Genomic DNA, 17,857 nt, shown 5'->3' with positions numbered 1-17,857 from the left:
AAAAGCCACGTTAGGATTAAAAGTTTGCATGTTTTGATTTGCATTGTATTGTATGTTTATTATATTGAAACGCAATTAAGTGAAGGCATTTAAAATAATTTTAGATGCACTTATTAAACTGTATTGTGCTGCAGCAGGAGCTCTCATGCCAACCTATGGATCAGTAATGGGCATTTGCAAATACTTTAAAAATCCTCATCCATTCTGACATGAAAATTTGAATATTTAATACAGTGTACTAAACCTGTATAATTGAATGACATTTCTGAACCACAGTTCCAAGGTAGAAATGAATGGCATTTACAGAGTATGAATAACAGTTTGTACTGCAACTTTCATCTATTTTGCAGATGAGGTGGTGGAAGGTAAAAATGCTCTTCTGCTAGGGATGAGCACATGGAACTCGAATGATCTGGTGGAACAGATTGAGACAATAGGAAAGTTGGATGATGGCCAAGGTAAGAATTGTTTGTTGAGAATCTGGATACATTGTCTTTGCAATCCTGTCCAGTTACTGAATCGCAGCTAACCTCAATTTTTAGATTGTTTAGATCAATTTGAGTTTCATTAATTTGTACGTATATTCTTATGTATTGTGCTCGTTAACCATGGGTTTGTAGCATATGAGCAGAAGATGACAATTGAATAGTTCTAATCAGCAACAATGGTTGGAGAATGTACCGTAAATTGAGTCTCTGGCTTATTTAGAGTGAGGGGGAGCAAGAGTCAGGGTTTCAACATTACCAATTTTAGATTGAAATTTGATCAGCTTTTCTTATCATGGAATGCAATTTACAAACCTAAATACTTCTAATTAAGCAGTGACATTATATGATTAATTCAGACCAATTGGGAAGTGATTTAATAAGTAGCAGTCATAGAATTGTACACAAAAATCTTAGTCTTTGCTAAGATGCATACATGGCACTGTTAATTTCAATATGAATTATCATGGGAAAATATTACTTTAATGGCAAAGTATTCAAATCAACTGGTGCAAATATTGTAGTGTTTTACAGTGGAAATGTGTCGATAGCAGTAAGAGTGGGTGGTGGGATAACAGCATCAGAAATATAAGAGATGGAAGGATGCCATTTGGCTCATTGTGTCTCTCCAGCCTAATTTCAGTAGCAAGTCCATGATCGGATGAAATAAGGTGGGGGTTGAATTAAAGTAAGTGTAACTCGAACCACTGAAGGTTATAAAAGGAATTTTATGTTCTTTAGGTCTATCTGTAATAACAGAAATCTACATTAGATACCAGATATTGAAAACACATACAGAACATAGTAATTCCGAGCAACCAGAGTGTAGACTCAAAATTCAATGAACAGAAATGTTAGTCCCACTAAATATCCATGTTGGAAAAAGTATGAGAAGCAAAAGCTTTAGATCTGAAGAGCATTCATTTGTATAGAATCTGTATTTTAATTGATAAGCTTGTAAAATGTTCTGGCTGAAATATAGAGAATCTACTTCACCCCTGGCACTTGGTAAGCACACTGACTGAAATTCTTTTTTGCTTCAATCTATTTTCCAATCATGATCTATCACATGTTTTTATAACCCCATCACAGAATTGTGAGAGCTATTTCTCTGTTTCTGAACACTCCAAGAAACCTAACTGAAACTAAATTGCATATAGCTAACATAAACCTTTTGAAATGGATAACTCTGAAGCAGTGGAATTTTTTTGGCATGCAAATATACAACTTACTTAAGGTCACTTATAAAGATGACATAATAGAGAAAATAGGACAGAAATTACACTGCTTAATTACTCAGCTCAAACACTGAGCCACCAACATCAAGAAACCTACAAAGCAGCCATTATATTACTATAACAGTAGTAGTTCCTTGTGCTATTGTTGGTCTTGGCAGGGTTAGATCTTTACCAGTAAATGTTTATTTTCATCTGTAGGTGAGAGTAAAATCATCTTCATTGTTATTAATTGGTATTCATTAATCTACATGCCTGTAATTATAATAAAAAACACATTTTATTTTTCAGTGAATTGTTTTCTTATGATGTTACTGCCAAATATGAATTAAAACAGACAAGATTTATTGATTGATGCATTTGCATTTTGTACATTCAGACAACTGATTATATAAAGCTTTTAATAATTTACTGTCTGTGTGGAGGCAATTTATCAATCATGAAAATTCAAACTGATAAAAATTGAAATAAGTGCCTAAAAATAAACCTCTATTTTATCTGACGAAATTGTTTTTTTAAAATTCTCACAAGCCCAGCTGTTGTCCACAGAGAGGCTGAATCCCGGCATAGTATTTCTGAGCTTTGCTATGGTTCTCTGCAGCTATAACATGACAAGTCACCTGTTGCTGCATCATAGTTAATTTACTGAAGTAGTGCATCAAAGAAAGAAATAAATTATGGTACACTATACTGTTGCTGGCTTCACAGAAAAAAATACTTATGACACTGATTACCACATGATTACCTTTGTTCTCCATTCCTCAAATCTCGTCTTTTCAGTTATTTTGATGATACTTATTTTGTTTCCATGGTAGAATGGGATTGTTTGCAACTTTACAAATGGAAATTGCATTTGGAACCTGAGCTGCTACTGATTGCTTCACCTCTTTGTGTTTTCGGACACTGCTTGGTACAGGTCAGCTAACCTACTTTTTGTGCTTGGCAGCTATTTAAATGAGCTACTCTAAATTTCCCATTGTTTGACAAGCTTATCGCACAGTTTGCCAAGATGAAAAACACTATGATGCTGGAGGAGCTCAGTGAGGCAGCATCCATGGAGAATAGCAGGCAGAAAATATTTTGGGTCAGGACCCTTCTTCAGGACTGAAAAGGGGAAGACAGGAAAGGGGGATGCCCAATAAATAGGAGGGGAAAGCAGAGCAGTGACAGGTGGACAAAAGAGGGGAGCCGGAGGACAGAGGAGATCACAGAGGGGAAGCAGTGAGAGAGGGACTCACGAAGCTCCTGTTGAAGAGATGAAGAAAACTTCAAAGTGGGCATCCTTGAAGAGACTTCGCAGTTGAGCAGTGATACTAGAGAAACAAAGGACTGCAGATGGTGGAATATCTAGATGAAAAACACTATGATGCTGGAGGAACTCTGGTTTCCTGAAACAAATGGGATTTGAATCAACTGTTTCAGTTTGGCTGAGAAAGATAGAGAAGACTGGCAGTGAGTCTGTCTGGACTGAGATGAAGGCAGTTGTCTCAGGCTTGTTTTCATGGAGATTTCATAAACCGTGGATGGCAGTTTCCTCAGTGATACCACAGGAAATCCATTGAAATGACAGGGTAACAGGCATAAAGGACTGTAACTGCACTGCCATATATCTCACTCCTCCCTCCCCAATCCCTCTATCTCCCACTACAGCAAGGAAGTCAGACAAGTTTTTGTTTTACACCTTGTGTGTATGTGGTATTGCATTTCTTATCTCCCTCCTCTCTTACCAGTTAGCTCAGGACAGAGAGAGAGATGGTGGTGGATGCTGGGATGTCAATAACAGGCTTCTCTTTGGCCTTTTTATAGAGGAAGACGTCCCATTTTTCTGTACCTGTCCTCTTCAGAATAAACACAAACAATGACAGCCTCGGTTGCTAATATTGGGACACTTGTATCGTGGCTTCTCTCCTTTCCTTTGGCAGAGGGCCAGCATTTCCTGAACATCAGTGGCCGACTCTTCGGTGTAGCAGAGCTCTTGCTGCAGGCTGATGTTCTCTGGCCAAGGGAAGTGGGTTGGGTGGTGGTGGGAGTGGCGGGCAACAGATGTAGCAAACCCATCTTCTGGTGGCAAATCCACCCTGAAGGGAATTTCAACCCAGCTGAACCTACAAAAGGTCAGGTGGCGATCAGGTGAACAGAGGCAGATAGAGAGAACTCTGAGAACGAGGAGGAGAGCTGCAATGAACCAGATGCTTAGTCAGTGGATAAACTGCAGGATCTCACTTGTGCACTGATTCTCAATTGCACTTTGGTGGTGCTTAACTGGACTGCAAGTCAACAGTACGTATTCATTTGCTCTGCACCTCTTCTGTAAAGGAGCTTGTTCAGTTCTAAACATGAGAATTGGAACTGTTACCTGATGGTCACATATAATTTGATTTATTTTTCAGTTGAGGTCCTATCCTTCCTAGAAACTGCATGTTCTAAAAGACTAGGTTTGATATTCTTTAACTGTTATGACTGATTTATCTTGTTCTGTTTCCTCAGGTCTTTTGGTGATGTCTTCCACCACGAGACTTGGCTCTTCACTGAGGCTTTTCTGTTTTCAACAGATCGATGCACTCAGGCTTCCAGATGGAAGCTCGTATTCTCAGCATTCTTGTTTAGACATCTTCAAAATCTGCATGAATCCTCACTGCATAAACCAAAGTCTGATCTCTAAAGTAGGATTGGTTTCCCCTGCTCTATAACTTATAGTCTTATAAGCTTAAAGCTGTCTTAAGTTTATAGTCTTAAAGCTGCATAATAAGTATTGACCAGCAGATCGTTGCAATTTACTGCAGGGTTGTTGCTGTAATTTTTCATTTTACTTCACCACCTGGGCAGCACCTTACACAAGGAGGCTGCTAAGAGATGGCCTGCAGTGTAATTAATGTATTAAGTTCCACATATGTATTTCAAGAATCCTTTCTAGTCATAAAAATGAAATGCTTCCATTTAGTTTCAAATGGACCTTGTATTAAGCTCTCTGGACTTTGCTCATCTTTTTAAACATTAAAATAGACATTGGCAAACAGTGTCTGTCATCTGACAGAATAGATCATGTGCCATCCTTGAATCTAAGTACTTGAATAAATCAGTGTTCCTACGCATTGCCCAAGGTGGCACAAGCAAGCAGTCTTTCATTTCCTGAACCTTGGGACCACCCCCTGCCCTGTCTAATCCATGTGCCTGTTCTCCCCGTGCCCTCTATCCAAGAAAAAGGAGATGATTTCACCTCTGCTCAAGTGAAGGGCCTCCGTGATATCTGAATGCTGCGCTGGGCTGCAAACAGCAGTATGTGCCAGAAGCCTTCTGGACCAACACTCACTGGACCAACACTCAAGGTGTTCGATCTCATTCAGAACAAAGCAGCCTACTTCATTGTCACCCCATCAACCCACCTAACTACATTCATTCCCTTCTCCACTAGTGTACCAAGTACTGCGTACATACCATGTACAAAATGCACTGTAGTTACTCATCTTGCTATTCTGATAGCACCTGTCAAACATGCAACCTCTATTGCACATGACAAGGTACGTGAGAATGCAACTATCTGCAATTTTCCCTCCAAACTGCATGCCATCTTGACCTGGAAATACATTGTTCATTTATCTTCACTGGAACTAACATCACCCCCTCCCCCCCTGCAAGGAAGTACCTTCACCAGAAAGACTGGAGTGGTTCCAGAAGGTGCTCAGCACCACCTTTTCAAGTACAACTGGATGATTAATATTGGCCTAGCTGTTAATGACCACATCCCATGATTGAATAAAAAAAAATTCCTGCAAGGTTCTGTGGCCAAGAAATTGAGGTAGTACAAACTTCCCTGTCACAGGAGAACTTTCTTCCAGTCCTTGAGTCACTAACACCATTTAAGGGGTGTCTAGATGAGCACTTGAATCGCCCAGGTGTTGAAGGCTATAGGTCAAGTGCTGGAGGATTGGATTAGTATGAATGTGTGTCCACTGGTCAGTGTGGATGTGGTGGACTGAATGGCCTGTTTCCATGCTGTACAACTGTGTGGCTAAGCACAGGTCCAATGCCATCTACGAATTCGCCAATGCTGGCTGAATCACGGGCGGTGATCAGTCAGCGTACAGGAGTGAGAGAGAACATCTGGATGTGTGTGCCACAATAACAACCTCCTGCTCAATGTCAGCAAAACCACGGAGCTAATTGTTGACTTCAGAAAGGGGAAGTTGGGAGACCATGCACCAGTTCTCATGGGTGGGTCAGAGGTGGAGAGAGTAATCAGCTTCAAATTCCTGGGCATTAACATCTTGGATGACCTGTCCTGGGCACAGCACATTGATGCAATCTACTTTCTCAGAAGCTTAAGGAGATTTGGCATGTCACCAAATACCCCAACAAACTTCTACAGATGTACTGTTGAAAGTATCCTGACTGGTTGCATCATGGTCTGGTACAGCAATTCCAATGTACAGGAAGGCTGCAGAGAATAGTGGACACTGCCCAATCCATCACGGGCACAGCCCTCCCCACCATTGAGAGCATCTACAGGAGGTGCTGCCTCAAGAAGGTGGCATCTATCATCAAGGATCCCCACCGTCTGGTTCATGCCATCTTCTTGCTGCTATCGTCAGGCAGGAGATGCAGAACCTGAAGTTCCACACCACCAAGTTTAGGAACAGCTACTTTCCTGCAGCCATCAGATTCTTTGAATGAGCTGCACAACCCCAATCCTACCTCAGCAATGGAACACTATGGACTACCTCTTGCACTACCATGGACTTGTCTCTAATTGTATTTTTTTTGCACTAATGTTTTGTTTTGCACAGTCGTTTTTTTTCTCTTCGCTGTCTTGTATAATTTACATATAATTTGTTTTGTGTGTCGCCTGTGCGCCTGTGATACTGCTGCAAACAAGTTTTTCATTGTACCTGTACCTCACTGTACTTGTACACGTGACAACATGAAGTAACTCTATGACTCTCCTGGGTGTCTGAGCTCTGCCTGAAGCAGCTGCTGTTTTATTGGTGATGCTGGCTGCTGTCATGCGACCAAACACGTGGAGGGCAAGTCCACCTGGATGGTGCCCTTCTGCTGCTCCTGCCTCTTCTGGGAAGGTGGTCTTGCCTTTATCTCCTGTGCACCTGCTTTTATTGGTGACTTACATGGTAAATTGGTTTATTATTGTCACATGTACTGAGGTACCATGAAAAATTTTGTTTTGCATGCCATCCATACAGGTCACTCATCACATCAGTACTTTGGGGTGGTACAAGGGAAAAGCAACAACAGAATGCAGGATAAGGTGTTACAGTTACAGAGGCAGTGCAGGCAGACAATGAGGTGCAAGGCCATGACGAGGTAGATTGTGAGGTCAAGAGTCCATCTTATCGTACAAGAGGTCCATTCGATAGTCTTATAACAGCGGGAGAGAATCTGTCTTTGAGTCTGGTGGTATGCGCTTTCAGGCTTTTGCATCTTCTGCCTGATGGGAAGGGAGGAGGAGAGAGAATGTCTGGTGTGGGATGGATGACAACTGAAGCTCTCATTTATGGGCAGAAATCTTCAACAACAGGCTTGCAATCTTTGTGAAAAATGTAAAAAAGCACAGTTCTTGTTTGTCCTTCTCAATTCCCGACAAACTTCCGAGCATTTGAAAATCCTTTTAAATTGTGCAGGTGAGGTGTTAGTGAGATGCTTCTATCAACTGCTTGTTCTTCAAAACAGTCACACTGTGTTAGCAGGATGGATTGGCCTGATTTGACAGATCAAGGAACAAGTCAGGATTATTTGCGAGTTTGTATTTTCAGCTGTCTACTTTGTTGTCCTACTATGTGCATGCAACACTCACACAGCTGTACAATACAGTTTGACAAGTAGAATAATACTTAGTGCGAGTCCAAACAAATTGGCAGCAGTTGAGTTGAAAGAAACAGCATTATGCATTGCAATTTCTTGCTCATCTCCCAGGGGCTTGGCAGCCAGTAGGTTTACCTAATTGTGCCCCATGATGTCTAACTAAGCACTGACCAGGTATCAAAGCTCAAAGCTTCATAAATTTTCTTTCCTCCACCTTTTGAAGATCTGTCAGATATTGTATAACATTGCTGGTTTGTAACATTGGCCCGCGGTTTCATTTGAAAACTGTTGGTTTGATGAGTTATAAAAAGAACAAAAACTGCAAAATGTTAGAAATCTGATTGAAATACTAATCTCAAAAAGAAATTTATCCAAGAAAGACAACTGCAATTATTTCAGCTCAGATTAATTTTCATCCTATCGGTCTTCTTTTGTGCATTTTCTAATTATAAACCTATGAATACTTCCTGGATTGTGTTGCTAATCTCTTAACATTTTCAAAGCAATAAGTCTTTAAATGAGAATGTGAGGCCATTATGTAGTTACATGCAAACTGTCAGTGAAATTACTAAGCATTGCGTGCACAGTGCAGGAAGTATGTTGGGCTGACCATCCTGAATTCATTAGCTCCTTCAAATATATCAAACATCTTTCAGATGAAGCGAGCATGATTGGTCAGGGTTATTGATTTGAATTGCTTCTCTTTGTACCTGTGTTGCTTCACTATTTCAGTGTTTCCATTATCAAGTCTATAATAAAGTGCACTCTCTGCAAAAATCTGATACTTGAGCCAGGCAGGACCACGATATTTCAGGGTGATTTGTTTATCTAGACTGGGTTATTGAAGGGAATTCAAGAGAGAGAGCAACTACTGCAAACTAGGACTCGTTCCATTTAGCCCCAAGCGACATACCAAGCACATCCTTCAATTAGGATTGGGACAAGTGGCAAGAAACCAATATCCTGGTAGATGGTGTAACCTTAATTGGTTAAAATCCTACAGTACTCCAATGGAAATCTGGATTTGATACATTTATTGGATAGTATCAACCGTCATCTAATCTTTGGGTGAATGGAGAAACTGGGGAAATTGGACCTCATTGTACCCATTTATCAGACATCAGGTAGGTCTGATACTTTCCTCCTTTAATCATACCATTTTTCAGGTGTTCCTGGTACAGGTCCTAGACTCATTTATAAAGATGGGAACAAGAGTTGGATCCACTCCTTTCAGTATTCTCGAAGTCACATAAATTTAAATACTTTTTTTTAGAAAGAAGTTTCTATGGAAGTAGGAGGAGGGAAATACTCCTTGGTAATCTGATCTCATACTTCTTCAATCACATTGCATCTCTTGTGTCTGTGCTCGGTAACATGTTGTGGGGTCTCGTCAGCTGGGGATGTGAGTCCATTGATGTCTGTGACCAATTAAAATGAGGAATTTTGGTTTGGAAAATGGGTAATGGACAGGAGTTGCCTACTCCAGATGGCTTTACGTAGTTTTAACTTTGGCAATGAAACTCTGTGATAATTTATAAAATAGGTTAATTTTATCTCTAAAAGCTATCTAAGTTATTTAGTGAGGATATTGGGCAACTGAATATTTGGTTAAAAATGGTTTATCACTTAACTTATGACAAGCAAGTGGTAGAAATCAAACAAATCTTGGTTACCTGTGAAGTCCATTAAGTAATCTCACTGCCCAGAAGCATTTGCAACTCAGTCAACCTCCCTTGTTGAGACATTTATCAACTTAGTGAAAAATATTGGTTTTCCTTATTTGCTATTTAGAGTGAATTCAAAACCACATCCCTTATAACCATGTTGAGCCTGCCTTGTTTACTGTTGCCCACTCATAAACTGTCACAAGATGCTAGGTTTGTTTTTACTGTTTGAGAAAAAGGAGCTTAACAAATTAAAAAATAATGTTTTACCGTTGTTTTGGTATAATCATCAATCTTGCCCCTGAGTCAAAAGTTTAACGGTTCAAGTCTTGCTCCAGAGCATTGAGCACATAATCTTGAAGGGCACTTCAAAGTAGTACTTTGATATCTTTTGGATGGGATATTAAACCTGGACCTATCTCCTTGCTCAAGGGATGCAAAAGAACGTATTGCCTTTTTCGAAGAGGAGAAGCAGAGTTTAATCCAGTGCCATGGCCAATAACTTGGCCCTCTGACGCCTTCAATAAATTTATATTATATGGGCACTATGACATTGATATTTTAGGGAGTTTGCTGTATGCTAATTGGCTGCTGTCTCCTACACCACAACTTCAAAACTGCTTTGCTGGACATAAATTGCTTTGGGACATCCTGAGATTGGAGAAGGCGACAGATAATATTTTTCTTTTCATTGAAAATTAATAAATATATAATACTCATACTTTACAATTGTATATTGGAAAATGATTGCATTAGGCTAATGTTTTGAACTGATTTTTTAAATTACATCTTGTGATAATTTTACCAAGTGAAAGTTCAGAGGAAGTCTTTTTTAAAACTATTGCTAATGCAATAAGCTTAATGTGAGAGTGAGCCTCTCAGTGAGTTTTCCCCTCAGACATCTGGATTTGACATGAAGATGATGCTGGTTGACTAATTTATTTATGGATGATATTAAGCTATTGGTTCTGAGTGAATGACTAGCATACATTTCACTATGAAGTGCAAGAATTTGTAATTAGCCAGGAATTTGCTCTGTGCTGTTCAGGAGTGAAGAGTAGGCAAACTATTATTTGGCACTCAAGATCAATTGTGACTTTTATGCTGTGGAAATAGCATATTGGAAATCTGGACCCACCCTTCTTGTGCTTTTCTTACCATTAGATTAATGGTGGGAACATTCTGTACTGGCTGCAGAAAATTGGATAATTATCCCATAACACTGATCACAGAATGTACTTTCTTGTCTGTTTTTGTCTATTTTTAACCACTTCATTTGTCTCCTAGCCCTAATGCTTCTCCAGCAATGGAGCAAATGTTCAGTAAGGAATAATTCCATAAAATGTCATTGCAAATTGGAAGTGAACTGATTTGGATTCATTCACCTTGGTCTAAAAATCACCCAAAGGAGACCGACTCATGTTGTGCAGACATAATGACATGATTGTGTTGATAACACAGAAAACTAAGCTCCTGTTTAATACAATTATGTTATTCACTTTTGGAAAAAGTGATCTTCAAGTTTGAGCATCAAGATGGGTGTACTAATTGGGCCTTGCACAGGATGTCATCTCACACCTCTGTAAATCTCGGTATACTGATGCTGCAAGTACATTGCATTGTTCTGTTGTGAAAAATGTGCTCTGTGGGTCTGCAAGGGGTGTGGGGGAGATGAGGTGTGAGAATAACAGTGGCCCAGTTAGTAGAGCTGTTAACTCACAGCTGCAGCAATTAGGTTTAATCCTGATTTCTGATGCTGTCTGTGTGGAGTTTGTCTGTTCTCCCTATGACTGTGTGGATTTCCTCCGGGGGCTTCTCCTATCCTCCCACATCTCAAAGATGCAGGTTAATTGGGCCACTGTAAGTTGCTCTCAGTGTAGGTGGGTGGTAGAATTGATGGGAATGTGGGGAGAATAGATTGCAGTGAAAATTAGTGAGTGAATGGGATTGCTCTGTGAGCTAGCATCGACTTGATGCTGAAGGCTTCCTTCTAGGTTGTGAGGAAAATAGGAAACAATCAGGGCTTGGGGCCTGGTGGCCAAGGAAGACTCGTGAATGGTGTTATGGGGTTTGGTGGAAGGTAATTGGGGGATAGTTGGGGAAGCATCTACCACAAGGATTGGGACCGTTGAGCAAGCAAGTATTAGTCAGGGAGAGGGGTTGAGATTGGGGGGTAGAGATGTGGGGGAAGGATGTATTGGGAATTGGAAAGGCCTTGGCAGTCAGAACATTGGGAGGGCCTTAGGTTTGTGGGGCCTGGGTCATGCAAGGTCAGGGGTGAGATTACAGGGTTTGGTGGAGGTTTGGGAGGGTTAGAAGGATCAAAGATAAGGAACATATCTAATGGGTGTCCCAAACCAGTGTAGCAGTGGCCAAATGGTGGTCTCCCCAGGAGTGACCATAGGTCACCCTCTGACAATTTAGTCCAAGGTCACTCAGAGTGCTCCAAAAAGAGTTTGCTTGGGAAATGACATTGCCCCTTGAATGACTGACGGTGAAATTGCGTTAGATGCACAGTTGTGACTGGCACCAGAAAGTCCAGATGATGAGAAGTGACCTGAAAAGGGTGATTTGTGTTTCTGGGTGAAGTCCATTGCCCATTCCAGGACAATGTAAAAGTATCCTCAAACAGGCCCAGGCACCAAAACTAAAATGGCCCAGAAATACTGAGAGGTTATCATTCCAGACTCAAGAGGAAGAAAGTACTATTGTTCAAGAAAATTCCAAATTCTTAAACAGCATAAAAGAAAACAGAACATATTCCAACTTTATATTCTAACTTCCTCGCTGACTACAAAATAGATTAAATGTTAAGTTCTACTATGCTATCATCAGTGATGCAAAGCTAGTATTGTGATGTTAGACTGGATCACGAGATGAGTCATAATAAATGCCATCATTACATGTTATTTCTATCTAAGATAGTTGAGAAAAATGAGAAATGGAAGAGGTTAGAACTGTCATTGCTGGTGTGAAACTCAACATGATGGAGAGTGAACAACACTGTGATCCAGTTCAGTTTGTAGCATCAGAGAGACCAACTGTAGGCTTTTTTGATACCAAGCAAATGAGAAGAGCAAAGAAATCTTCAGACAGGAACTTGTATCAGTGGTTTCACATTTCACAAATACCCATAACAAAGCAAAAATATGTTATAATTAATTACACCACAGAATCTGAAGATGATGATGAAGAGATTGATTCAAAGAGAGAAGTTCAAAGGCAGCTGTTGAAAATGGAAGACCATGGGTACAGTTCTGCTAAACTGGATCAGAAATGCAGATCCATTGAAGTGTTGTATCATAATTCTGACAATGAAACTGACAACTTGGAACTGGCAGACCAGTTCCCTCACACTTCGAATAGCCAGCGACTGGTGGGTTCTGGGCTGGGGGAATCTCACTGGAGAAGGGGGTCATCTGTTCTTGAATCAGATGGAATTGAATCATACAGATCAACAGAGGTTCCTGGGTTAGCAAATCAATTTATAACATGTTCTGAATATGCAAGTGAATTGGACACTGGAAATGGGAGTTACCTTAAAAAGGAATTGACTGACAAATGTTTTAATGAAAGTAAGTATGTGCCTGACAATACTTTCCTTTCTATTTGCGATTATGTTTATAAACCCAGTTATGGAGATGCAAAAGAAAAAAGTAAAGATTTTGCCAAAAGGAGTATATATGCGACAGAGAAGGATTCTAGGGACTCCCCAGAATTGTCTCTCGTGCAGGAACAGTTACACCAACTTGTTGCTCCCACTGCAGAGAACATAAATCTTTCGGCTGAGTCAAATCAGAAGGAACTGTTGGATCCTGACTCTGCAGCAGCAGATCAGGGAGAAGATCAAACAAATTTCAGAGAATTACCTTTGAATACACATGAGGTGCTGGAAGGATCTCAGCAAATCTCTGGTGATAACTTCTCTGACCAAATGCATATTCAGCAGGTGCAGAAATGGGATGGGCAGAATGAAATGCATCTTTGTCAGAAGGTCAGCAATGTTCTTTACTCAGCTCCAACTATCATTGCTGAAGAGAATATCTCAGAGCAGAATCATGTATCACTTCCTCTTCCTAAACAACAGTATGATGTGATTGAAGAATTAAGATCAGAAGATTTATTAATAAAGAATGAGAAGAAAGAGAACCTTTCCACTGAAGTAGAATGTTTGGGGAATAATATTGATCAAAAGGATAAAGAATGTGTTAGAAAAGTTACTCAGGCAAGTGAAACAAATTTTAATCAGTCAGCAAAATTAACTGTTCCCTCTCAATTTGCAAAGCCAGCCGAGGTGCCTGCAGAAGGGAAGAGTTATCTGAACCACGAGGCCAAACCGGGGATTGAGGTAAAAGTCCTTCACATTCAGCAGGAGAAAACTGGAGTCAATGATACAAAATGGACCAGTTGCAGGATGAAAATGGACACCAAAGAAAGGCTTGAGCAAAGTTATGAAAGGTGTGGGATGAGTGGGGAGAAAATGAACTCTAAATTGTCATCAGAACAAAATACTTTATTAACCAAACCATCAATTCAAACAAGCATGAGGCCAGTGACAGAAAAACTTGCAAGGGATGCAGTGAATGATGCAGATTCATTGGCAAATGTGCGACAGTTTCTGAACGATTTTTCTGATGAACAAGAAGGAAAATCAATTGCTTCTAGCCATGGCAAGCAAATGCAGTCTTCCCCTGCAACGCAGTCTGTTGGGAAGGGGGAAAAGGTCCCATATTGTGAAACTGGGTCAGGAGAAACATTTAATGGACTGAAAAAAATATTGGAGAAAAAGCTTGATCTTAATTATGCTGTCCTGGTGTGGAAGGACTATTATGAGAGAAAGCGAAAGAAAGAAGCGCAAGTTAAAGAAAAAAATCTGCAGAAGCAAACTACTTTAGCACGGCCACTCGAGCAAACTTCAAGTGAAAGTTACCGGCTTGGTATGGTGCCGACTGTTGTTCCTGAGATTAAACCCACTGCCTCCGCGTCTGTAGGGTCAACTTCATCCAAGGGTTCTTCTGTTGGTTCTCAAACAGTAACAGAAAACAATACAAACTTCAAAAAATACCAGGACGGAATAAAACTTTGTTCAACTGAAGAAGTGTATTCTACCTGTACTAAATATTTCAAAGAGGTTAGAGATGAAGGTGGGTCAGCTGACAAATTTGAGCATGATTTCTGCCAAGGCAGGAAAATCGCCACGAGCAAAGAAACCAGAAGTTCATTGGTACCACCAAATTTTTCCTTTCCCAACAGCAAAGATGAGAATCGATGCTCCTCACCTGATTCAGAGATATCTCTTGATTTTTATACACCGTTGTTTAATGTATCTCCAGATGCCCAGAAGTATTCAGATAATGTAGAGATGAAGAGGGCCATTCCTGCATATAGACTATCTTGTGGAGACATGTCACAAGAAAGCAAAAAGATAAATTCTGATGAGTTAGCTAGAATACCATACAAAGGAGAACAAGGGCTGAAGGAACAGGGGGAAAGAGTGCTCACTAAAATTAGTGCTCAACCTTCCAGAACAGTGGAAGGAGGACTACTATCAGGAATACCAGATCATGGAACATCTCGAGTTGGCAGATGTCCACGTAGGTCACACATCCGACCTTGTAGTAAGGCAAATCGAGATTTAGTTGCCTCTAGGTGGGCAAGGGATGAAGGAGAAGCACCTAATCAAATCAGTGAGGAAGTACCGCACAAGAGCAGGTCCACAGGCAAATCCAAAGACACTTCCATTATTTTCAGAAGGTCGAGAAAACAAGTGTCACCAGATTATTGTAGGCACCCTGGAATGAAAGATGCACATGGAGCTAAAGAAGGCAGATCATCCAGCCTGACTAAGCGTAGCACCTCCAGAAAGAGAGACACTGGACTGATGGATTTTGGAACATCAAGCATCGGAGCAATTGAGGACGCCAGGCACAAAGTTCGGTCCTCCAGACGATGTTTGCAATAGGTGATTTATGATGAATGAGAAGAAATGAGGTGGTGTGGTTTGGGGTAGGAGGGTGGGTCAGTTGGTGGTGGTGGTGATAGTGGAGAAAATTATATCCCAAAACTGAACAAGTAACTCATTAGCTATCCAAAGGAAGTATATTACAAGAGCTGTAAAAAAAACACAAAATAAAGTCGTAAACATAATGTCTAAAATTACTTTCACATGAAATGACCTCAAAGCAACAAAGAAAATAATGATTGGATTGGGTTTCTTTTACTAGAATTATAAGCAACATGTGTGTTGACATTTAGGAACAAATACAATATTGTAATAAATTACTTTAGTAAAAGCTGGTGAGAGTCTACAGCAGTGTTCCACAAGTACACAGTGCAACAGTACTTCTTTCATACAATGCCTTGCATATAGCGGCACTGAATTTGCACATGGTAAACGGAACTATTTAGGATTATCACCAAATGGAGAGTACAAAATCTTTTTGATCTTTAAGGCTACTTTGGTGGTAATACGATAATCGCATACTGTCCAAGTATGACATTTCCATTTTTGCATTATAGCTATTTACTTTTCTGCAATTTGATTTCACTGCTATAATTTGGCTTTGTATTACTTTCCCTGGTGAAGCCATGTTGAGAAATTACATTGATGGTAAGTGAAATGGCTGTAGTAATATTACAGCAGTCTGCACTAAATCAAGAAAATCTGACAGATTTTGCCAAAAAGCAAAACACTACAGAACTTGGGAATGGGAAATAATAACTTGGAAATACACAGCAGGTTGGGCAGCATCTGTGGAAATTGAGGTAGATATGACATTTCTGGCTATGACTTTTGTCACCAAGACTAAGTTGTTATAATCTTCACAAATGCTACCTCAGTTGCTGTGTATTTCTTCATTTTTTGATTTCATTGTGACTGATCTTGCCCCATTGGATCTGATAGTAAAACTTATTTCATACTGCTGTGTAAATCTCCGCAGTAAGTTAGTAATTTCAGAAATTGCAATCTCAGCTCCAGCGTCAGTAAGTTTTTGAGTTGCCTGTAAGATGCACTTCTTCAGCTGGCTCTTCTGGATGTCGTGCCCTCCAAGTCCACTGTGGACGTGTTCACACATTTATCAGAAGAACTTTTTTCTTTTGTAGTCAAGTAAATTCACTGAGAACTCCAGTTGGTAAGAACAGCTAAAATTTATTTTTCCTTGTATACTTGAAAATGTAACAATTAATGCATTTACACACCACAGTAACCAGCTGTCTCACAGATTACATTGAGATTGCAAAATGACTTGATTATATCTGCGGCAACCATAGGTTTTCTATATGTCTTTGCTGATTGCAGTTGCATACAAGGTCCATCAAATGATGGTTTGTCTGTTACCTGGTTTCTAAATATCTATGACGTTATTGATATCAGTCAATGGTGCACAGGTCTATTAGCTGTTTTTTTTTAACCCCATAAATCAATGAGGATTGAGCACGCCACAGTATCAACATTACAAGCATTATTTTGGAGGCTTTTTTAATGTATGGATTAATTTCTATAGGGAAGCAATACCTTTGCATGAAAGTTGTGTTGAGAATAGTGGTCTTCTCGATATTCTGTGCTTCCATGCAGGTTAGTTGCTGCATTATTTGAACAATATAAGAATACTACTGAACTTAGTCTCTTTCATTTTCCAATAGCATATGGTTGCAATCAGCTGTCAAATTGCTATTCGTGTGATATATTGTAACCAGCAGGCAGCATAGCCACAACATCTGGTTATATGCAGAAAGTTTGGATCCTTTTTTTGTTGTAACTCAGAAACTGACAGCTGAAATATTACAGTTATATATGTGGAAGAATTTGTTTTGAAAACACTCCTATGACATTCCTTGGGACATTTTAATTAAAGGTGATATATGAATGGGAGTTATTATTAGTATGTGCCTGGGGTTCAAGTGGAACCTAGGAAAATATTAAAAGCATGAGCTGTGTGTGTGAATATTTTAGTCAGTCAGATTTGCTCTAGGCAACCGTCTAACAACAAGTGATATTGAACCAATTCAAAAAAAAAGGACAAATCCAATCTGACTAATTGCCACCAGTCAATCTCTTCTCCATTGTTTGCGATGATGGAATCCATCATGGACAATTCTGTCAAGCAGGACTTGCACTCCAGTTGACACCACTCAATTTCAGATCTCATCCCACTCATGGAGGATTGAGAGTGACTTCTCTTGACAACAAAGCAACACTGAACCAAGTGTGGCTTCAAGGAGCTCTGGTAAAATCAAAGTCAATGGGCATCAATGGGAAAGCACAGAAATGATTGGAGTCATACCTTGCACTAAGGAAAATCATTGTGATTGTTGGAGAACCACCACCTCAGCCCCAAGTCATCGTTGCAGGAGTTCCTTAGGGCAGTGTCATAGGCACAAACATCTTCAATGCTTCATCATTAACCTTCCTCCCATCATAAGATATTTACTGAAGATTGTGCAATATTTCATTCTAGTCACACCTTCAAAACAATTGTAGTAGCCCATGCCTGCACACAGCAAGATCTAGACAATGTTCAGTGGCAAGTAACTGTTGCACCACAAAAGTGCCAGGTAAGCATCACCTCCAATAAGACGGTCTTAACTGCCCAATTTTTATTTTCGATTGTGTTATCATTAGCAATTTCCCCAGTGTTAACATCCTGGAGGTTATTAT

At 40.0% G+C, this 17,857-nt stretch overlaps 1 protein-coding gene across 9 annotated transcripts in view; it reads left to right on the top strand.

Annotated features, from left to right (window-relative positions):
- The window catches only part of pitpnm3 (PITPNM family member 3), a 422,801-nt gene that overhangs the window by 171,786 nt on the left and 233,158 nt on the right, over window positions 1–17,857 (top strand). For 8 of the 9 annotated variants that reach the window (XM_052035330.1, XM_052035325.1, XM_052035327.1 and 5 more), the window contains one exon: window positions 351–458. In XM_052035330.1, the coding sequence (XP_051891290.1) occupies window positions 351–458 (108 nt within the window). Of the gene's footprint in view, window positions 1–350; window positions 459–2,535; window positions 2,637–4,207; window positions 4,384–17,857 lie in introns of all 9 variants that reach the window. The other variant, XM_052035333.1, reaches the window with a different exon arrangement.

Source organism: Pristis pectinata, chromosome 21 (genome assembly GCF_009764475.1).
Source record: "Pristis pectinata isolate sPriPec2 chromosome 21, sPriPec2.1.pri, whole genome shotgun sequence".
NCBI classification, from domain to species: Eukaryota; Metazoa; Chordata; class Chondrichthyes; order Rhinopristiformes; family Pristidae; genus Pristis; species Pristis pectinata.
The sequence above is the reverse complement of the archived record's forward strand: the minus strand, read 5'-3'. Positions and strand labels throughout refer to the sequence as shown.